General features: G+C 42.7%; 1 protein-coding gene across 3 annotated transcripts in view; it reads right to left on the reverse strand.

Annotated features, from left to right (window-relative positions):
• The window catches only part of cdh15 (cadherin 15, type 1, M-cadherin (myotubule)), a 108,890-nt gene that overhangs the window by 17,507 nt on the left and 67,281 nt on the right, over nt 1-24,102 (reverse strand). For 2 of the 3 annotated variants that reach the window (XM_087995647.1, XM_087995646.1), the window contains exons 5-9: nt 19,159-19,331; nt 10,683-10,811; nt 9,018-9,203; nt 5,630-5,883; nt 5,244-5,386 (exon numbers count right to left, since the gene is read on the reverse strand). In XM_087995647.1, the coding sequence (XP_087851773.1) occupies nt 5,244-5,386; nt 5,630-5,883; nt 9,018-9,203; nt 10,683-10,811; nt 19,159-19,331 (885 nt within the window). The remainder of the gene's footprint in view (nt 1-5,243; nt 5,387-5,629; nt 5,884-9,017; nt 9,204-10,682; nt 10,812-19,158; nt 19,332-24,102) is intronic. The other variant, XM_043706474.2, reaches the window with a different exon arrangement.

A 24,102-nucleotide genomic window follows, 5' to 3' on the forward strand; every position in this document is an offset into this window, starting at 1 on the left:
GATTTGGACGAGTTGAGTGAGCGGGCACATGTATGACAAATGAAATATAATATGGATAAATGGAAGATTATCCATTTTGTTAGCAAAAAAGGTCAATGTCACTGATTCTTAACTGCCCTCTGAGCAATTACAGATAGGCAATAAATGCTGACCCTCATCCTGTGAATGAATAAAACAAAAACAATTAAACAACTCACTGGAGGAACAGGTTTCACAAATATCCCCAAACTCACTGAAGGGGGAACTGCGTTCACCAGTACGTTAGCAGCATTTTCCATTCATTTTATTAATTATGTAAAATCTGTATAAAACCGTATTCAGCCTCAACCAGAGTATTGAATCCAGTTCTGTGCAACACACATTGTAAAGAATGTGAATATATTTGGGAGGGAAAAATTCACAAAAATAGTTCCAAGGATGAGGAACTTCAGTTATGTGGATTGATGAGAGATGTTAGGGCATTTCTCCCTGGAGAAGAGAATGTTGAGAACAGATTTGATAGAGAAGTTCCAAATCTTGATGGGTCGGGATATAATGGGTAAGGAAAAGCTCTTCCCCATTGTTGGATGGATCGTCAGAGGGCATCGACTTAATATCATTACAAAATGAGCAATGGAGACATGAGGAAAACATTTTTTTAGTGTAGAAAGTGGTTAGGATTGGAAATTCACTTCGAGAGAGTGCAGTTCAATCAAGGCTTTCAAAGGCAATTAGATCAGTATTACAAAATTGTTATGGCTCAGAATGAGGCCATTTAGCTCATCACGTCTGAATTGACGCTCTGTAGATTTTGAAGTTAAAAATCACACAACACCAGGTTATAGTCCAACAGATTTAATTGGAAGCGCTAGCTTTCGGAGCGCTGCTCCTTCATCAGGTGGTTGTGGAGTACACATTTGTAAGACACAGAACTTATAGCAAACGTTTACAGTGTGATGTAACTGAAATTATACATTGAAAAATACCTTGATTGTTTGTTAAGTCTCTCATCTGTTAGAATGACCATGTTAGTTTCAGTTCTTTCATATGTAAATCGCAAAACGTTTTTAAAAATTTACATTTTCAGGTGAACATTAGTTTTGCGATTTACATATGAAAGAACTGAAACTATCATGGTCATTCTAACAGATGAGAGACTTAACAAACAATCAAGGTATTTTTCAATGTATAATTTCAGTTACATCACACTGTAAACGTTTGCTATAAATTCTGTGTCTTAGAACTGTGTACTCCACAACCACCTGATGAAGGAGCGTCGCTCTGAAAGCTAGAGCTTCCAATTAAAACTGTTGGACTATAACCTGGTGTTATGTGATTTTTAACTTTGTACACCCCAGTCCAACACTGGCATCTCCAAATGTAGATTTTGACTTATTACCAAACTCCAGTCATTTCCCCATAACCCTGCAAGTTGGTTCTATTTAAATAACCATCCATAGCACTCTTGAATGCCTCAACTGAACCTTCCTCCATTACATGCTCCAGACCATGCATTCCAAACCCAAACTATTTGCTGTGTAAAAAGGTTTTTTCTCACCTCACATTTGTTTCTTCTGCAAAACCCTATGCCCTCTAGTTCCTGATCATTTTATAAGCAGGAACAGTTTCTCCCTATCCACTCCGTCCAAACGTCACATGATTTTGAAAACTTCTATCAAATCTCCTCTTGAACTTTACCTCTCCAAAGAAGTCCCAACTTCCCTGATCTACTTTCATAATGAGGTTTCTCATTCTTAGAGCTATTCGTGTAAATCTTTTCTGCACTCACGCCAATGCATTCTCATCCTTCCTAATGTGTGGTACACTCAGAATTTTATACATAATATTTTCAGCTAAAGTCTAAGCAATGTTATCTCCCTCCTCTTGTAATGTGTGCCCTATAAATTAAGCCTAGCACGTAGTGGAGGAAGGTTCAATTGAGGAATTCAAGAGTGCTATGGATGGTTATTGAAATAGAAACAACTTGCAGGGTTATGGGGAAATAACTGGAGTTTGGTAATAAGTCAAAATCTACATTTGGAGATGCCAGTGTTGGACTGAAGTGTACAAAGTTAAAAGTGCTTGGTAATGAACCAGGCCAGGTGTTTGATTTAGTTGTAGGTGAGCACTTTGGAGAGAATGATCATAATTCAGTTATGTTCAGTTCAGCAAGGGACAGGGATAGGAACATGCCACAGGTCCTGGGTTACCGATGGGGCGAGGGCAAATATAATGCAATATGGCAAGAATTAGGATGTATAGAATGGGGTAGCAAAATGCAGGGGATGCAGACAATGAAAATGTGGAGCTGGTTTAAGGAACAGATATTGCATGTCCTTGATAGGTATGTCTCTGTCAGGCAGGGAGGAAGTGATAAGGTAAGGGAACTCTGGTTTACAACAGAGATTGCACCTCTTGTTAAGCAGAAGAAGATTATGATTTGATTAGATTAGATTAGATTACATTACATTACAGTGTGGAAACAGGCCCTTCGGCCCAACAAGTCCACACCGACCCGCCGAAGCGTAACCCACCCATACCCCTACATTTACCCCTTACCTAACACTACAAGCAATTTAGCATGGCCAATTCACCTGACCTGCACATCTTTGGACTGTGGGAGGAAACCGGAGCACCCGGAGGAAACCCACGCAAACTCGACACAGTCAGTCGCCTGAGGCGGGAATTGAACCTGGGTCTCTGGCGCTGTGAGGCAGCAGTGCTAACCACTGTGCCACCATGCCGTCCTTAGAAGGAGGCTTATGTGATGGTGAGACGAGATGGTTCAGATGAGTCGATGGAGAGTTACAGATTAGCTAGGAAGGATTTAAAGAGAGAGTTAAGAAGAGCAAAGAGAGGACATGAGCAGTCTTTAGCAGGCAGAATAAAGGAGAACCCTAAAGCTTCCTTTCGGTATATGAGGAATAAAAGGATGATTAGGGTAGGAATAGGGCCAATCAATGATAGAAGTGGGAAGTTGAGTGTGGACCCTGTGGAGAGCGGAGAGGTGCTAAACGAATATTTCTCATCGGTTTTCACTCAGGAAAAGAAGAATATTATAGAGGAGAAGAATGAGGTACGAGATATTAGACTAGAAAGGATCGAGGTTAGTTATGAACAGGTGCTATCAATTCTAGAAGGAGTGAAAGTAGACAAGTCCCCTGGGCCAGATGGGATTTATCTGAGGATTCTCTGGGAAGCTAGGGAGGAGATAGCAGAGCCTTTGGCTTTGATATTTGAGTCATCATTGTCTACAGGTTTAGTACCAGAGGACTGGAGGATTGCAAATGTTGTGCCCTTGTTCAAGAAGGGCAGCAGAGACGACCCAGGTAATTATAGACCAGTGTGCCTTACTTCTGTTGTAGGGAAGGTTTTGGAAAGGATTATAAGAGGTAAAGATTTACATTCATCTAGCAAGCAACAATTTGATTTCAGATAGTCAACATGGTCTCATCAAGGGCAGGTCGTGTCTCACAAACCTCATTGAGTTTTTTGAGAAGGTGACCAAGCATGTAGATGAGGGTAGAGCAGTTGACGTGTCATACATGGACTTCAGTAAAGCCTTAGATAAGGTTCCACATGGTAGGCTGTTGGAGAAAATGCAGAGACATGGAATTGAAGGTAATTTAGCAGTTTGGATTAGAAACTGGCTTTCTGAAAAAAGGCAGTGAGTAGTGGTTGATGGAAAATATTCAGCCTGGAGTCTGGTTACTAGTGGTGTGGCACAACGATATGTTTTGGGACCACTACCGTTTGTCATTTTTATAAGTGACTTAGACGCAGGCATAGGTGGGTGGATTAGTAAATTTGCAGATGGCACTATAGTCGGTGGAGTAGTGGACAGTTTGGAAGAATGCTATAGATTGCAGGGGGACTTAGATAAACTGCAGGATTGGGCTGAGAGGTAGCAAGTGCAGTTCAATGCAGCTAAATGTGAGGTAATGCACTTTGGGAAGAATAACAGGAAGGCAGAGTACTGAGTCAATGGAAAGATTCTTGGTAGTGTGGATATGCAGAGGGATGTTGGAGACCATATACATAGATCCCTGAAAGTTGCCACCCAGGTTGATTGTGCTGTCAAGAAGACATACGGTGTGTTAGATTTCATTGGTAGAGGGATTGAGTTCCGGAGCTGCAATATTACGCTGCAACTATACAAAACGCTAGTGTGGCTACACTTGGAATATTGTGTATAGTTCTGGTCGCCATATTTCGGGAAGGATGTGGGAGCATTGGAAAAGGTGCAGAGGAGATTTATGAGGATGTTGCCTGGTCTGGAGGGAAGGTCTTATGAGGAAAGGCTGAAAGACTTGGGTCTGTTCTCACTGGAAAGAAGAAGGCTAAGAGGTGATTTGATAGAGACATACAAGGTGATCAGAGGATTAGATAGGGTAGACAGTGAAAGTCTTTTTCCTGGGATGATTACGTCAGCTTGTACAAGGGGGCATAACTACAAACTGAGGGGTGATAGATTTAAGACAGATGTCAGAGGCAGGTTCTTTACTCAGAGAGTGGTAAGGGCGTGGAATGCCCTACCTGCCAATGTAGTTAACGCAGCCACATTAGGGAGATTTAAACAATCCTTGGATAAGCACATGGATGATGATGGGATAGCGTAGGGGGACGAGCTGAGAATAGTTCACGGTGCAATATCGAGGGCCGAAGGGCCTATTCTCCGCTGTATTGTTCTATGTTCTAACTCTGAGTGTTTTATTATCAGCACTCTCTACCTGAGCGGTCATCCTTAATGGATTATGCACACGTACATCCAGATATCACTGCTTCTGCAAACCCTTTAGAGCGATACTGTTTATTTTTCATTGCTTCACTTCACATTGAAATTCATCCACTAACTATCCATCTGAAAAAATATTGCAGTCTGCAGGGAAAAGGCAGGACAATGTCAGAATGTGAATTGCTTCAGCATGTGCTGGCGTAGACAAGGGTGAGTTGAGTGGTCTCCTACTCTTGCCTGCTGCAGCTATTGCAACTAGTCTGTGTTCAAAAGCAGTAAAACTAACAGATTGAAATGCTGAGAGGAGGTCCCAAGTCTAAGCTGCAATAGAATTTGCAACGTGAACTCTCTTTATTTTTCTGTTTTATTGCTCTATTCCTGTTGTCTTTCTACCAATCATGAGCATGGACTCCATTTACTACCTTATTTATATGGACGACACTAATTATTATTTCAATTTATACTGTTCTTTAACACTGTCATTCCCTGTTTATTCCCATCAGTCTGTACCTCAGTATTCATTGCTTACCGTTGTCCGTGGCTGTGATAACAGCTGTGTACCGATGTTTGAGCAGGAATGGAGAGCCACGCTGAATCTTCTGCTGAACAAATATCTCCCCTGTATTCACGTCCACCATTAACCAATCGGCAGGATCATACTGAATCCCGTAACTGGAATACAGGAGAGGGTGGGGTTAGTGGCCCAGGAGGTAAAGACACAGAGGAAAAAGTGCAGACAGTAAACACCCCTAACACCAGGGCTACACAGGCTGTGAGGGTAAACATCCCAGACACCACAAGCAAACATCCAAACAAGGATGGGGGAATAGCCAGGCAAGAGGGGTAATAAACCCAAACCGAAAAACAGAAATACATGATCAGACTAAGAATTGAACAATTAACTGTCATCCTCACCTGATATTTTGTTGTTGTTTGGTGTCAGGATCAGTGACAGTGTAGACTGTTAGAAAGCTTCCCGCTGTTAAACCTTCTGGAACATTCAGTTCTCGGGGGTCTTCCACAAACCTAGGAGCTTCATTCACGTCTGTAACTGTCACAATGACTTTAGCTGAGGAACGGAGAGTTTGAGGTGCGCCAGGACTGACGGCTTCCCTGTTCTTCACTTCTATAGTCAGGATATGTTTGTCGGCCTTCTCATAATCCAGACTCTGAAACAGGCGGCAGCACAATAAACCCTGACGGATAACTCCTTGGTTTCTCCATTTTATTTTTCCTTTGCCTCAACTTTTCTTCCCTTGTACACTAGTAATGTGACCATTGTCCCGGCCTGTGTCTAAAATACACTGAACAACAGCTTACGTTTAACCGAGCAAAATACCCCAATATGCCCCATGGGAGCTTTACAAAGCCAAACATGATACTGAGTCACATAAGGAATATCAGGATACATTATGAAAAGCTTGACAAATACTATAAGGAGCATCTTAAAGGAGGGGAGAAAGGTGCGGGGATACAAGTTTGGAGAGAATTCTTGAACTTAGCGTGATGACCCTTATGTTCTGGGAATATTGTACTTTCACTTTGTCCGTTGTCCCTTTAAGACCAAAGTAGGCTTGGGAGTATTGTGAAAGAGGGCTAATTGTTTTCCTGATGATGATATAATTAGGTTCTAAGAAATATCTATGTGACCACAGGTTGTCATGTGGATGAACAGCTCAGAAACAAAGAGCAAACAGACAGTTAGGTTTCAGCCTTTGTTTCGTGGCAGTTCAAAACATCCCAAAAATTCCAGTGAGAGGAAACAAAAGTGGCTTCAATAGCTTCCAAATGTAAGTTTTCTACGTGACAGTTTTAAATCTCATCCTGGTGTGAAGTTTCTGAGCAGAGACTGTGTTATGTTAGTGGGTTAAACAGTTAGAAAAGGTGGGAAGGGCAGGGGACAATTCACTTCCCCACTGTTTCAATGTTGCCAGAGTCCAACAGTCCATTTATAGGAATTTAGTTTCAGGAGTAGGCCACTTAATCTTTGAGCCTGTTCCACCTGGATCAGATAATTATGGTTGGTCAGATTATGGTTTCAACTCTGCATTCTCACCTACCCCTGTTAACCTGTGGCTCTGCTGTTAGTCAAGATATACTTAAATTCCACCAGCTGCGGTGGTAGGATTGGAATTTGTGTCATAGAGTCAGAGAGATGCACAGCACGGAAACAGACCCTTCGATCCAACCTATCCATGTTGACTTGATATCCTAAATTGATCTAATCCCATTTGCCAGCATTTGGCCCATATCCCTCTAAACCCTTCCTATTCATATACCCATCCAGATGCCTTTTAAAATGTTGTCTTAGATGCACTCCGATATCCAGAAATACTTGAACTCAAACAGCAATGTAGGTTTCTTTCTGTCTTGCTCCCTCTCTCTCTCTCTTTCTCTCTCACTTGCTCACTGACCATGTGGTCCTACCTTTGTAGCTCTTCCTCCTTTTTAAAATATTGTTGTTTTGATCTTTTTTCCCCCCAAAGTTCCAAAACAATGCAACAGCTTATAAAACAATAATTAGTGCTTTTGGAATTTGACTGAGCAATAGTTAGGCTTCTGGCTTACAAGTTCAGTAATATTAACACTATGCTACCATTTGCCCTCTGAAGGGGCTTGAGAGGGGAGTTTCTGAGGAGTCTGTGTTATCTTGAATATTGGGACACATATGAGAGGAGGTTTACAGATGTGCGCCTTCTTGGTGGTAATCTGTGTCAGGGGACATTGCATGGAATACTACTGCTGGTGAATGTGATCTTAGACCAAAATGATTGAATGAGCAGTGAGAGATCCTACAAAACAAAGGTTGAATTGGAAATACGGTACTACATTTGTACAGGATGCGATGGAAGTGATTAGAACAATGTGAGGCATGAAATTTATTGATTTATTTGAAATAACCTTCACCAGTTAATCATTGTTTAAAGTGTGTTAATTTGATTTGATTTGTTATAGTAAATGTTTATAAAAGTTAAATCATATTGAGTAAATTTCTTTCCATTGATGTCATGGGAATTGCTCTTTTTAAAAAAAAAGGCCTCTATAGGATTATAACATTAAGGACCAGGAGTTCCAGCAGTACCACCAACAGTAGACAGATTAAAAAGTTGAGGCTATGATAAACAGCAAAACTGTAGGAGTGCAGGAGTGTAGGAGTGTTGTGGGGCTGGAGGAGATAGGAAATGGGTGAGACCCAGAGAGATTTGCTAAATAAGCGATATGAATTACGAGCCCAAAGCTCAACATTCTCTCTGACATTGCAGGATGAGCAATGGTTCTGCTAAGATCTTCTAGAACATAGAACGTAGAACAATACAGCGCAGAACAGACCCTTCGGCCCGCAACGTTGTGCCGATCCGTGAACTATTCTCAGCTCATCCCCCTACGCTATCCCATCATCATCCATGTCCTTATCCAAGGATTGTTTAAATCTCCCTAATGTGGCTGAGTTAACTACATTGGCAGGTAGGACATTCCATGCCCTTACCACTCTCTGAGTAAAGAACCTGCCTCTGACATCTGTCTTAAATCTATCACCCTTCAATTTGTAGCCATGCCCCCTTGTACAAGCTGAAGTCATCATCCTAGGAAAAAGACTTTCACTGTCTACCCTATCTAATTCTCTGATCATCTTGTATGTCTCTATCAAATCACCTCTTAGCCTTCTTCTTTCCACTGAGAACACATCCAAATCTCTCAGCCTTTCCTCATAAGACCTTCCCTCCAGACCAGGCAATATCCTTGTAAATCTCCTCTGCACCTTTTCCAATGCTCCCACATCCTTCCTGAAATATGGCGACCAGAATCTACACAATATTCCAAGTGTGGCTGCACTAGTGTTTTGTATAGTTCTCAGTGTCAGTGAGGAATAATGTCGTAATAAAACCAAAAAAAAATGTTGGCACTACTCAACAGATCAAGCAAAAACTGAGAGGGTAAGGATTGGTTAATGTGCTTGGGAGAAGCTTCAACAGATTTTTATCAATTTGAACATTCAACAGGACTTAGGCAATCTGATTCCTGAAACCAGATGCTGGCTAACCTAACCATTTCACTGACAGCTGTTTAGCTGTTGGGAGATCAAGATCGAATGGCCAGACCCCAGCTGAAGAATTATCTCCAGTTGGGAGCACATTTAACCATTCAGTCTCCCCATTGATCTTTCTTGACAGCATCATTTTGCTGCTAAGAGAGAGAAAATAATCCTGGGTTGGGTTTGGAGAGTTTTCTGAAAAAGAAGGTTCAGTTTTCTAAACATAAATCTAATTGCTAAACTGCTTTTTGATTGGTTGTATCCCTTTACTTTTTCAACAAATAAGATGCCTCTGTTGGTGTCCGGCTCAGTCTTGATGCTGAAAAGTCCACTGTCATTGCCATCAATAATCGTGTAGTCTACAAGCCAGTTCAGTGTTCCAGGTTGATCCTTGTCCATCACGCTGATGTGGCCAATCTCTGCTCCCACCATGTCCTCTGATACTTCAACATTGAACTGCAAGGACCAAATTCAGAGATTATTGGAAATTGTAATTAACAGTTATTTAAAAATGTTATATTTTCCCATTTCATGGAAAACTGAGTCTGAGCAAAGTCTGCTAAATGCCTTGACCCCAAAAACCTGCAGTGTGTTTGGTGGAAGTAAAACAGATTATTCAGAATTAAGCTGACATTAGTTACACCAAACTAATCTCAACCTCATGGTTGACATTTCCATCATAATGACAGAGCAATTCCTGGAATAGTGGGACTATCTTACGCTGAAAGACTGGAATGTATACTCTTGAGTTTAGAAGACTGAGAGGGGGTCTGATTGAGACATATAAGATTATTAAAGGATTAGACACTCTGTAGGCAGGAAACATGTTTCAGCTGATGGGTGAGTGCCGAACCAGAGGACACAGCTTAAAAATGTGGGATAGACCATTTAGGACAGAGATGAGGAGAAACTTCTTCACCCAGAGAGTGGTGACTGTGTGGAATGCTCTGCTCCAGAGAGCAGTGGAGGCCCAGTCTCGGGATTCATTTAAGAAAGAGTTGGATAGAGCTCTCAAGGATAGTGGAATCAAGGGTTATGGAGATAAGGCAGGAACAGGATACTGATTAAGGATGATCAGCCATGATCGTATTGAATGGTGGTGCAGGCTCGAAGGGCAGAATGGCCTACTCCTGCACCTATTATCTATTGTCTATTGGCAGAGCTAGAAACTCAAAACAGACCTGCATTTCTAATCAGGCATATCCATAGAACCAAGCGAAAGATATGGAAGCCAAGATGGAGTCTACTGCTGGATGAAGATATAGACCTCTGAAAACAGCCATTTTGTGTAACAGGCCATTGGAAGAAACTGAAGTTGCCTCTGGTAGTTCAAACAAATACTTGCCCAGGTTTCTTCATTGGGAGAACCTCTCAGGTTCACTAAAGGCATTTAAATCCTGGGAGCACCTCCAATTCTGTGAAGTTTGGCAGGGTTAACAATGGATGCTGAGGTTCTCTTTATCTTAGTAATAACACTTCAAAGTACCACACTGCAGGCATTCCTTATTCAGGTTATCCTAAACTGCCCCTTATGTATATCCCTGTTGAAATTCTACATTACAGACCTTGATCCTTTAGCTTTGATAATGTCTTGCACTTTGACCCTTCAGCAAGGAGAAAATGAGGATTGCAGATGCTGAAGATCAGAGTCTAGATTAGAGTGGTGCTGGAAAAGCACAGCAGGTCAAGCAGCATCTGAGGAGCAGGAAAATCGAATTTTCGGGCGTAAGCTCTTCATCAGGAATAAAGGGTTTATGCCTGAAATGTTGATTCTCTTGCTCCTCAGATGCTGCCTGACATGCTGTGCTTTTCCAGCACCACATTGTTAATTCTGACCCTTCACCTTGATTATATCCTGCACTAAATCATGAGTTTGAACTTTTCCCTAAGTTCTCAATAATTGATGTGATTGACAGACCGAATTATATTACAAACCTCGTTGGCAATAAACTCTGGGGCATTGTCATTGATGTCATCAATGAAGATAACTGCAGTGGCGGTGGTGGAGAGTCCTTCACCTGACAGATCTGCCACTTGTAGAGTCAAATTATACACAGAAATATTCTGCAAATACAAAAGGAACATTCAAGGAAGAATAATCACTCACTCGTGTTACTGTGCACACTGTATTGGAACTAACGGTAAAATGTAAGGAGCTGGATAGCATAACAGGCTGAGAAAGTCTTTAGATATCTCCACCATCTGTCCATACTCCTCAATCTAGTCTCTCTCCATATTCCCTGACCCTGTCTCTTCATTTTCTATCTCTCCAAACACCTTGATCTAGTCTCTCCAAAATCCCTAATTCCATTTCTCTGTACGTCTTGATCTCATTTCTCCAACTTCCCAATCCCATCTCTCCATGACTCATTTTAGGAATGGGTGTGACCATAATTATTTCACGGAGTAAGTGAGGACTGCAGATGCTGGAGATCAGAGCTGAAAATGTGTTGCTGGAAAAGCGCAGCAGGTCAGGCAGCATCCAAGGAACAGGAGAATCGACGTTTTGGGCATAAGCCCTTCTTCAGGAATGAGGAAAGTGTGTCCAGCAGGCTAAGATAAAAGGTAGGGAGGAGGGACTTGGGGGAGGGGCGTTGGAAATGCGATAGGTGGAAGGAGATCAAGGTGAGAGTGATAGGCCGGAGTGGGGTGGGGGCGGAGAGGTCAGGAAGAAGATTGCAGGTTAGGAAGGCGGTGCTGAGTTCGAGGGTTGGGACTGAGACAAGATGGGGGGAGGGGAAATTAGGAAACTGGAGAAATCTGAGTTCATCCCTTGTGGTTGGAGGGTTCCTAGGCCGAAGATGAGGCGCTCTTCCTCCAACCGTCGTGTTGCTATGGTCTGGCGATGGAGGAGTCCAAGGACCTGCATGTCCTTGGTGGAGTGGGAGGGGGAGTTGAAGTGTTGAGCCAAGGGGTGGTTGGGTTGGTTGGTCCGCGTGTCCCAGAGGTGTTCTCTGAAATGTTCTGCAAGTTGGCGGCCTGTCTCCCCAATATAGAGGAGGCCACATCGGGTGCAGCGGATGCAATAAATGATGTGTGTAGAGGTGCAGGTGAATTTGTGGCGAATATGGAAATATCCCTTGGGGCCTTGGAGGGAAGTGACGGGGGAGGTGTGGGCGCAAGTTTTGCATTTCTTGCGGTTGCAGGGGAAGATGCTGGGAGTGGAGGTTGGGTTGGTGGGGGGTATGGACCTGACGAGGGAGTCACGGAGGGAGTGGTCTTTTCGGAATGCTGATAGGGGAGGGGAGGAAAATATGTCCCTGGTGGTGGGGTCCGTTTGGAGGTGGCGGAAATGACGGCGGATGATACGCTGTATATGGAGGTTGGTGGGGTGGTAGGTGAGGACCAGTGGGGTTCTGTCCTGGTGGCGGTTGGAGGGCAGGGCTCAAGGGCGGAGGAGCAGGAAGTGGAGGAGATGCAGTGGAGAGCATCGTCAACCACGTCTGGGGGGAAATTGCAGTCTTTGAAGAAGGAGGCCATCTGGGTGGTACGGTATTGGAACGTTTCAGAGAACACCTCTGAATATTGTTGAGGAGAAGATTGAGGTACAGATATTAGACTAGAAAGGATCGAGGTTAGTTATGAACAGGTGTTATCAATTCTAGAAGGAGTGAAAATAGACAAGTCCTCTGGGCCGGATGGGATTTATCTGAGGATTCTCTGGGAAGCTTGGGAGGAGATAGCAGAGCCTTTGGCTTTGATAGTTGAGTTGTCATTGTCTACAGGTTTGGTGCCAGAGGACTGGAGGATTGCAAATGTTGTGCCCTGTTCAAGAAGGGCAGCAGAGACGATCCAGGTAATTATAGACCAGTGAGCCTTACTTCTGTTGTAGGAAAAGGTTTGGAAAGGATTATAAGAGATAAGATTTATAATCATCTAGCAAGCAACAATTTTTTCTAGGATGAGGATGTCAGCATGTGCGAGGGGGCAAAACTGCAAATTGAGGGGTGATAGATTTAAGACAGATGTCAGAGGCAGGTTCTTTACTCAGAAAGTGGTAAGAGTGTGGAATACCCTACCTGCCAATGTAGTTAATTCAGCCACATTAGGGAGATTTAAACAATCCTTGGATAAGCACATGGATGATGATGAGATAGTGTAGGGGGACGAGCTGAGAATAGTTCACAGGTCGACGCAACATCGAGGGTGCTGTATTATTCTGTGTTCTATGTTCTATGTAACTGAAATTATATATTGGATTGTTTGTTAAGTCTCTCATCTTTTAGAATGACCTTGTTGGTTTCAGTTTTTTCATATGTAAATCCCAGAACATTTTTGAAAAGTTACATTCTCAAATGAACTTGTGCCATGTCAGCTCAGATAGTGCATTGAATCCATGTAAGATTCTGTAAATCCCTTTTTTAGGTATTGAATCATTGAACTGAACATTGGGGCACAGACAGCCTCAGACAGGGCACCTCACACCTTCAATGCCTTATCTCAGCTGACGTGGCACTGATTGTTAAATTCACTTGAGAATGTAACTTTAAAAAAATCCTCTTGAATTTCCATATGAAAGAACTGAAACCAACATGATCATTCTAAAAGATAAGAGACTTAGCAAACAATCCTGTTCTTTTTAAAATATATGATCTCAGTTGCATCACACTGTAAACTTTTGCTATAAATTCTGCGTCTTGTGATCTTATATTCCACAACCACCTGATGAAGGAGCAGTGTGCCGAACGTTAGTGCTTCCAAATAAACCTGTTGGATTATAATCTGGTGTTGTGTGATTTTTAACTTCCTACTCTCCTGCTCTTTTTCCATAATCCTCCAAATGTTTGTTTCAATTTTTAACAAATTCCCTTTGAAAGTTATTATTGAATCTGCTTCCACCATCCATTCAGAAAGTGTGTTCCAGATCACAACTTATTAAGTAAAAATATATTCAATCAGGTCACCTCAGGATATTTGAGAATCAATTTAAATCTGTTTCCTAATTAGTTTCTGTTATTTTCTGCATCAAAACCCTTCAATATTTTGAACATATCTGTCAACTTTCCTTTTCATAAAGCTGAACGCTAGCTTTTCGAGTCTTCTCCAATAACTGATCACCCATCCTTGGTATGATTCCAACTCTTGTCAAAGGTTTGTTTTTTGAGTTCTATTCCACTATTAATAAAGTCAAGGCTCCCGTAAGTTTTTAAACAGCATTCTCACCCTGTCCTGTCAACCTCAAAACTTTCTATATGCATAACTTTGGGTCCCCGCATTTTTTAACGAGACTCTTAATGCAGACAAAAAATGATGATCAGGTAGCATATGTGGAGCGAGAGTCAGAATTCACATTTCAAGTTAGAGATGTAACAAGTTGTAAGCAATTGAGAAGATGCGAAGAACCAAAGGAAAGAACTGTGTTAGGCTGGAGGGCAGGAGAGACTGAGTGACCACACTTTCCACTTCTGATGAAAGACTACAGCTGTGAAATATGAGCTGTTTCTCTATGCAGAAAGGGGAGATATAGCTGAGACAGTCACTGGACTGTCAACATGCTGTGAATGAATTCTTAAATAAAGATGCTGTCTGACCTGCTGAGCATTATCAGCACTTTTCTTTATTTCAGATTTCCAGCATCAGTATTTTAATTCAGCTTGAATTTGTTTTGGTTTTAACTGATGTCACCTCCTCAATGCTCAGGTCTGGTGAAGGGAGGGAGATGGCAATAGGTGGTGGAAGAAAGAGAGAGAGGAGAGAGAGAGAGAGAGAGAGACAGAGAAAAAGAGAGAGAGAGACTATTAACATGAGGTGTGCACCTGAGACAGGTTTCAAGTATACAGTGAATGGAAAGTGCTGGAAGATAGAAAAGTGCCAGGTAACATGTTTATTTATAAAGAAAGGAGATAGAAAATAGGTAGCTACAGACCAGTTCACGTGACATCTGTTACTGAGGAAATGTTAGAATCTATTAAGGCAGAACATTTAGAAATATATAACATAATCGGCAGAGTCAGCATGGCTTCATGTAGGAAACATTTATTAGATAGGAAGTAACAGGCAGGATAGATAAAGGGGGAAGGAGAAGGGGAAGCAGTGTATATAATATATTTGGATTTCCAGAAGATATTTGATAAAGCACCACACTTTAGGCTACTTAATAAGGTAAGAGCCTAAAGTTTTGGAGGTAATATATAAGCATGGATAGATGATTGATGAACTAGTAGAAGATAGAGAGTTAGGATGAGGGGGCATTTTCAGGACGATAACCTGTAACTCCTTTAGTGCAGCAGGGATCAGTGCTGGGGCCACAATTACTTCTAAAATATATTAATGACTTGGATGAGTTTAAGTCAATGTCCTTTAGCCAAATTTGCAGATGACACAAGGATAGACAGGAAGGCTAATGATGATGATATGATAAAAGAGTCAATAGAGAGATTTGGACACGTTAAGCGAGTGGGCGAAAACTTAGCAGAGGGAATATACTGTGAGAAAGTGTGAGGTTATACACTTTGACAGGCAGAATAGAGCAGCTAAATATTATTTACATGGAGAAAGACTGCTGAAAACTACAGCACAGAGGAGTCCTCATGCATAAATCACAAAAAGCTAGCCTTCAAGTTCAATGATTAATAGGTAAGGCAAATGGGAATCTTGCCTTTATTTCAAAGGGAATGGAATATAAAAATAGGGAGGTCTTGCCAAAAGCTCTACAAGGTATGAATTAAACCACAGCTGGAATACTGTGAACAGTTTTGGTCCCATTATCTAAGGAAAGATATCCTGCCATTGGTGTGAATGTGGAGAAGGTTTATTAGATATGAGCTGGAAGCCTGTGATCAGGGGTGTTCTGCAGGGATTAGTGCAGGGTTCACTTTTGTTTGTCACTTACATAAACAATTTGGATGATAATTTCAGAGGCATGTTTAGTAGGTTTGGGGATGACATCAAAATTGGTGGTATCGTCAACAGTGCAAAAGGTTATCCAAGATTACAAAGGGATCTTGCTTGATCACAGCAATTCAGGCAGGATCCGAGGACAGGCAAAATCCGAGGACAGGCAAAATCCGAGGACAGGCAAAATCCGAGGACAGGCAAAATCGACATGTCGGGCAAAAGCTCTTCATTCCTGATGAAGGACTTTTGCCCGAAACGTCGATTTTGCCTGTCCTCGGATGCTGCCTGAATTGCTGTGCTCTTCCAGCACCACTGATCCAGAATCTGGTTTCCAGCATCTGCAGTCATTGTTTTTATCATCTTGCTTGATCAGTTGGGTGATTGGGCTGAGGTGGCAGATGGAATTTAATTTGGATAAATGCGCAGTATTGCATTTTGGTAAAATAAACAAGTAGGACTGGAGTACAACAGTCAGGATGTCATGTTGCAACATTATAATACTTTGGTTAGGCCATCCTTAGTTGAATTCTGGTCACCACATTACAGGAAGGATGTGGAGATTTTGAAGAGGGTGTAGTGGAGGTTTTGAAGTGGATGCAGAGGAGGTTTAGCAGGATGCTGCCTGGATTAGAGTGTATGAGCTATAAGGGGAGGCTAGAAAAACTTGGGTTGTTTTCTCTGGAGTGCGGAGGCTGAGGGGAGACTTAGAGTCATATACTCATAGAGATGTACAGCATGGAAATAGATCCTTCGGTCCAACCTGTCCATGCCGACCAGATATCCCAAACCAATCTAGTCCCACCTGCCAGCATCCAGCCCATATCCTTCCAAACCCTTCCTATTCATATACCCATCCAAATGCCTCTTAAATGTTGCAATTGTACCAGCCTCCAACACATCCTCTGGCAGCTCATTCCACACACGTACCACAGTCTGCCTGAAAAAGTTGCCCCTTAGGTCTCTTTCCCCTCTCACCCTAAACCTATGCCCTCTAGTTCTGGACAACCCGACCCCAGGGAAAAGACTTTGTCTATTTATCCTATCCATGCTCCTCATAATTTTGTAAACATCTTTAAGGTCACCCCTCAGCTTCCAACACTCCAGGGAAAACAGCCCCAGCCTGTTCAGCCTCTCCCTATAGCTCAAATCCTCCAACCCTGGCAACATCCTTGTAAATCTTTTCTGAATCCTTTCAAGTTTCACAACATCTTTCCGATAGGAAGGAGACCAGAATGGCATGCAATATTCCAACAGTGGCCTAACCAATGTCCTGTACAGCCGCAACTTGACCTCCCAACTCCTGTACTCAATACTCTTTCCAATAAAAGACAGCATACCAAACGCCTTCTTCGCTATCCTATCTATCTGCGACTCCACTTTCAAGGAGCTATGAACCTGCACTGCAAGGTCTCTTTGTTCAGCAACACTCCCTAGGACCTTACCATTAAATGCATAAGTCCTGCTAAGATTTGGTTTCCCAAAATGCAACACCTCGCATTTATCTGAATTAAAACTCCATCTGCCACTTCTCAGCCCATTGGCCCATCTGGTCCAGATCCTGTTGTCATCTGAAGTAACCCTCTTCGCTGTCCACTACACCTCCAATTTTGGTGTCATCTACAAACTTACTGACTGTACCTCTTATGCTCACATCCAAATCATTTATGTAAATGACAAAAAGTAGAGGGCCCAGCACCGATCCTTGTGGCACTCCACTGGTCACAGGCCTCCAGTCTGAAAAACAACCCTCCACCACCAGCCTCTGTCTTCTACCTTTGAGCCAGTTCTGTATCCATATGGCTAGTTCTCCTGTATTCCATGAGATCTAATCTTGCTAACCAGTCTCCCATGGGTAATCTTGTTGAACACCTTACTGAAGTCCATATAGATCACATCTCCTGCTCTGTCCTCATCAATCCTCTTTGTTACGTCTTCAAAAAACTCAATCAAGTTTGTGAGACATGATTTCCCATGCACAAAGCCATGTTGACTATCCCTAAACAGACCTTGTCTTTCGAAATAAGTCTATAAAATTGAGGTGCATAGATAGGGTTGACGGTCAGGACCTTTTTCCCCCAGAGTTGAACTGTCTAATACTAGTGGGCATGCATTTAAGGTGAGAGAGGGAAAGTTCAAAGAATATATGAGGGGCAATTTGTTTTTACACAGACAGTGGTAGGAGCCCGCAATGTGCTGCTGGGTGGTGGTAAAGGCAGATATGATAGGAGCATTTAAGAGACTTTTAGATAAGTACATGAATATACAAGGAATGGAGGGATATGGACCAAAGGCAGGCAGAAAGAATTAGTTCAATTTGGCAGCATGTTCGGCTCAACATCATGGGCCAAAGGACCCATTCCTGTGCTGTGCTGTTCTAATGTTCTATGACTTATACAGTTAATGGTAAGGCCCTGGGTAATGTTGTCAAACAGAGCGACTGAGGGGCTCAGGTACATAGCTCTTTGAAAGCTGCATCACAGGTAAACATCACAGGTCAAGAAGGCATTTAGCATGCTTGCCTTCATTGCTCAGACCATTGAGTCATGTTAAGGTTGTGCAGGATGTTAGTGAGGCCACTTTTGGTGTACTATGTGCAGTTCTGGTTTCCCTGCTGTAGGAAGAATATTATTAAATTGGAAAGGATTCAGAAAAGATTCACCAGGATTTTGCTGGGACTGGAGGCTGGAACTTTCCTCAATGGAGCGTAGGAGGTTGAAGAGTAGTTGGGCCTGATGCAGGTAAGTGGGACTAGTTTAATTTGGAAAACGTGATCAGCATGTACGAGTTGGACTGAAGGGTCTGTTTCTAACGCACCTTACCCTATGGACAATTTAGCATGACCAGTCCACCTGATCTGCACATCTTTGGATTGTGGGAGGAAACCAGAGCACCTGGAAGAAACCCACACAGACACGGGGAGAATGTGCAAACTTCACCTCGTTAATTGCCCGAGGCTGGAATTGAACCCGGGTCCCTGGTGCTGTGAGAATGTGGTGTTAACCACTGAGTCACCATGCCGCCCCATTCTTCACTCAGAGTGGTGAATCTTTGGAATTCCAGAAGATTGTGGAAGTTCAGCCACTGAGTAAATTAATGAGGGAATATGGCATAGAGGTAGATGATCAGCTATGAGGGGCTGAAAGGTCTATTCCTGATTCTGTGCCCAACACAGATTTAAGACTTGCAATAAGTTGACACTTGGGACAAACTAGATCACATTCTTTCTAACATGGAACATTCCCATTGCAACTACCATCATATTCTGATTTTTTCACAAGTGACCCAAAATATCATGTTTGCCAAACATCATGCTGCTATTTCTAAGCATCATTCCTAAATTCACAGCTGCAAGTTTTTCCAAATACTTAACATTTCTGAGATTGATTCTATGCCTGCTATTTATTGCAAGCTTCCTTGCTTTATGTGACACAAATAAGAAGGCAATTTACACTGAGGCATCAAAGAACATTTCTACATTAAACCCTACTGGTGCACCTCCGTCATTGATGTCACTAATATGCCAGTTTCTTCACTGCACTCTCACTGCAGTCGGATTCTATGAACTCTTTCTTACCTCCCGATCCAGACCCACTCCAACCGTTCGAATCTCTCCAGTCGCAGGATCAATTCGGAAAATTCCTCTTCCATCACCCACTATTGAGTAGCCTAGAGCCGCATTATCAGTCTGAGGGTCATCAGCATCAGAAGCAGTCACTCGCATTACCAGCGTCCCTGGAACATTCCACACTGAGATCAGCCAGTGTTAACATTCTGATTTTGCCCAAACATGGTCAATCTGAGGCCAATACCTGGGTGTGCAGGAGGTGAGACAGGTATTGCACACCTGAAAATATCTGATGTATGTTCTACTATCGCCCATCTCAATCACCCTGAATTTACTGGCCACAGGAACAGGAGGAGACCCCTCAGCCGCCATTATTAAATTATATCAAGCTGAGACTCTATTAATTGAAAGATTTGTATTTATGGACATCCATCTATTCACTTTCGCTCCACTGTCCTTGGGGATCAAATGGGAATCTAAGTCCCTTGCGAGCACCGAGATTATTGATGCAATTGACCGGAAAGTGTCCAGCCAATTGACCGCTTCTGTGTAAGACATTGATTATATTGGAAACATTAGAAGTTCATCTAAAGAGCTGGAAATCCTGCCTGCCCCTCCAGGAAAGCTAGGCATTGCTAAAGCTGGTAGCAAATTGAGAGGAGATTTGAACATTGAAGTATTCTTGCTGGTCAATGCAGAAGAGCTGATGATGTCTAAAGCTGCTAGAGACATTGGAATGGAATCCCTCTACAGGTCTGTTTACTCAGGGCTGGGGCTTTAATCCCTGAGGTTCTACCACTGGAAAATGAGCCCTTTGCCCGCCACTTCAGCTGGCTGCCTCAACTGATAAGAACATAAGAATTGGATCAGGAGTAGGCCAACTGGCCTGTCGAACCTGCTCAGCCATTCAATTAGGTCACGGCTGGTCTTTTCATGGACTCAGCTCCACTTACCTGCCTGCTTACCATAACACTTAATTCCTTTATTGTTCAAAAACTATCTATTTCTGGATAGATTAAAAACATTCAATGAGGTAGCCTCAACTGTTTCACTGGGCAGAGAATTCCACAGATTGATAAGGTTCCCCATGGTAGGCTCATTCATAAAGTCAGGAACTATGGGATACAGGGAGATTTGGCTGTCTGGATTCAGAATTAGTTGGCTGACAGAAGGCAGAGTTGAAAAATGTGGTGCTGGAAAAACACAGCAGGACAGGCAGCATCCGAGGAGCAGGAGAATTGACGTTTTGGGCATAAGCCCTTCTTCAGGAATGAGGCTAGTGTGCCAAGCGGGCTGAGGTGAAAGGTAGGGGGAATGGAATTTGGGGGAGGGGCGCTGGGAATACGATAGGTGGAAGGAGGTGAGGATGAGGGTGATAGGCCGGAGAGGAGGTGGGGGCGAAGAGGTCGGGAAGAAGATTGCAGGTCAAGAGGGCGGTGTTGAATCCGGTGGTTGGGACGGAGATAAGGTGGGGGGAGGGAAAATGAGGAAGCTGGAGAAATCTGCATTCATCCCGTGTGGTTGGAGGGTTCCTAGGCGGAAGATGAGGCGCTCTTCCTCCAGACATCGTGTGGTCAGTGTCTGGCGATTGGTTGCAGATGGAAAGTATTCTGCCTGGAAGACAGTGTTGAGTGGAGTCCCGCAGGGCTCTGTTCTTGGGCCTCTGCTCTTTGTAGTTTTTATAAATGACTTGAATGAGGAGGTTGAGGGGTGGGTTAGTAAATTTGCAGATGACACAAAGGTTGGAGGTGTCATCGATAGTATAGAGGGCTACTGCAGGCTGCAGCGTGACATAGACAGGATGCAGAGCTGGGCTGAGAAATGGCAGATGGAGTTCAACCTGGATAAATGCGAAGTGATGCATTTTGGAAGGTCAAATTTGAATGCTGAATATAGGATTAAAGACAGGATTCTTGGCAGTGTGGAGGAACAGAGGGATCTGGGTGTGCAAGTACATACATCCCTCAAAGTTGCCAAGTGGATAGGGTTGTTAAGAAAGCATATGGTGTTTTGGCTTTCATTAACAGGGGGATTGAGTTTAAGAGCTGCGAGGTTTTGCTGCAGCTCTACAAGTCCCTGATGAGACCACACTGTGTCCAGTACTGGTCGTCCTACTATAGGAAAGATACAGAGGCTTTGGAGATGGTGCAAAGAAGGTTTACCAGGATGTTGCCTGGATTGGAGGGCTTGCCTTATGAAGAAAGGTTGAATAAGCTCGGACTTTTCTGTCCGGAGAGAAGGAGGAAGAGAGGAGACCTGATCGAGGTGTACAAAATAATGAGAGGAATGGATAGAGTCAATAGCCAGAGACTTTCCCCAGGGCAGGATTGACTGGTATGAGGGGTCATAGTTTGAAGATATTAGGAGAACGGTATTGAGGGGACGTCAGAGGTAGGTTCTTTACGCAGAGAGTTGTGAATGCATGGAATGCGTTGCCAGTGATGGTGGTGGTAGTGAAGTCATTAGGGACATTTATGCAACTGCTGGACATGTACATGGATAGCAGTGAGTTGAGGGGTGTGTAGGTTAAGTTATTATATTTTACATTAGAATTAAACCTTGGCACAACATCGTGGGCCTGAGGGCCTGTTCTGTGCAGTACCTTTCCATGTTCTATGTTCTATTCACAACCCTTTGGGTGAAGAAGTTCCTCCTCACCTCAATCCTAAACCTGCTCCCCTCTATCCCCTAGTTCTAGTTTCACCCACTTTGGAAACAAATTCCCTGGTTCTTTCTTATGTATTCCTTTCATAATTTTCTATATTTCTAGAAGATCCCCTCTCATTCTTCTAAGTTCCAATGAGTATAGTTCCAGGCTACTCAATCTGTCCTCATAAGCCAACCTTTGCTATTCCAGAATCAACCTGGTGAACCTCCTCTGAAGCCCTTCCAGTGTCAGTATATCCTTCCTCAAGTAAGGAGACCAAAACTGTGCGTAATTGGCAGAGGTTGACTCTGATATTGGTAACACACCAGTGTTAGCTGAAAATGGCCCTTAAACGCAGCCCTAACTCACTGTTCACCTATATGCAGCAGTAAATAATGCAGTTGGTCTTTCCTAGAAAATTACTCTTGTTACAACACGGGGTAACCCCCCCCCCCACTAATTTAAAGCAGCAACATAGAAAGAAAATTTACCCCACGCGGTAATCTGTGAAAATTCGAGAGGATAAAAACTTTCCCAAAAGTCACTATTTAAAGTAAAAACTAACAACTTTATTTTTTAAAATCTAACAGAGAATAATTCATTAACAATTAGTTATAACTCCTTTCTCTAACCTTTCTTTTACCTCCCCTTCTACAATACTAGCCCGATAAAACCCCTGAATAAGATTTGCCAAAAATTCAAATTTCAAAACTAGCCCCTGTCGAATCTCCTCTTTGTATCTACCTCTGTCTTCTTTTCTTCTTCTTAGGGATTTCTGTTTCATAGGTCATTGTTAGATAAAGGTACCTTTAAGAGAGCAATTCTCCAGGCAGTCTGCAGATGTTGGTGGCTTGGCAGTTCTCCTCCAACTGTTCAATTTTTCCTGGTCATGTGCCCCAAAGCATTGGATCATTTCATTGATCTTAATATTGTCAAAATACTAAATTCAAACTTGATTGGAGTTTGGTATTTTGGGGCATAATTTAAACTGATATGCTGAATTTGAATTTGTTTTCGTTTCATAGCAATCCAGCCAGTGCTAGCCGTTTTGACCAAGCATTACATTGTTACCTTGTCTCGGACTCTGTGTGCCTCTCTAAGTCCTTGCTAACGTTTCCACTGTCTTAAAGCTACAGTACCCCTTACCTTCATAACACTCTGAAGGGACCATGTATCAGGGAGCTGTCCCAGAATGCTTCCTAATTTTTCAGAAAAAAATCATGGGATGTGGGTGTTGCTGGCAAGGAACACATTTATTGCCCATTCCTAATTTCTCAGTTAAGAGTCAGCTATATTGCTGTGAGTCTGGGGCCACATGTAAGCAAGGGGTGGCAGGTTACTTCACTATAGGATCTTAGTGAATTAGATTGGTTCTTCCTAATATTTGGAGAAATTGAGGACTGGAGATGATTGATTCTTCCTAATATTTGGAGAAAGTGAGGACTGCAGATGCTGGAGGTCAGATTTGAAAAGGGTGGTGCTGGACAAGTACAGCTGATCAGGTAGCATCCGAGGAGCAGCAGAGTCGATGTTTCGATCTCCTGATGAAGAACTTATGTGTGAAACGTCGACTCTCCTGCTCCTTGGATGCTGTCTGACCAGCTGTGCTTTTCAAGTACCATACCTTTTGACTCTTTTCCTGATATTTGGCATGTCATCATTAGACTTTTAAGTTAGATTCCTTTTGAATTAAATTCTGCCATGGTGAGATTTGAAGCCAGGCCCCCAGAAAGTTACGAGGATCTCTGAGTTACTAATCCAGTGATAACACCACTCGGCCATTGCCTCCCAGATGCTGCCCCAACATGTCAGCTCCCACCCCTGCTTCCAATTTCCTTTACTCTGAGATGGAAGGCTCCAGCCCAGTATTTCCTCACTGAGTGTGATGCCTACAACTAGACAGAGCAACATATATCTGCAACACACTCTCAGCCCTTTCGGCTTTAAGCCAAAATTTCAATAGCCTTTGAAAACAGTTTTTATACCTGTCACATTGATAACAGAAGTTAAATGTTGGTTTGACAGAATCTGGGCATATACTTTTCTAATCAGTGTTTTATTTCAAATCACTGTCACATTGATTACTTACTTCTTTACATTTACACACACACTCACACTCACATATTTCATATATGTATGGTCTTACCCACAATTCCCTTATTTAACCTTAATTAGAATGTAACTATCGCTTGTTGCCTAGTTATCATTAGAATCATACAGTATGGAAGGGCCCTTTCACCCAATCCAGGTTGCCTCATCTCTCACAGCAGTCTGAGATGCAGCTCATTTATCCACTTTTAAGCTCC

This window comes from Chiloscyllium plagiosum, unplaced genomic scaffold, assembly GCF_037043375.1.
Source record: "Chiloscyllium plagiosum isolate Xiang-an unplaced genomic scaffold, Cpla_swu_hap1 HiC_scaffold_17, whole genome shotgun sequence".
In the NCBI taxonomy this organism is placed as follows: Eukaryota; Metazoa; Chordata; class Chondrichthyes; order Orectolobiformes; family Hemiscylliidae; genus Chiloscyllium; species Chiloscyllium plagiosum.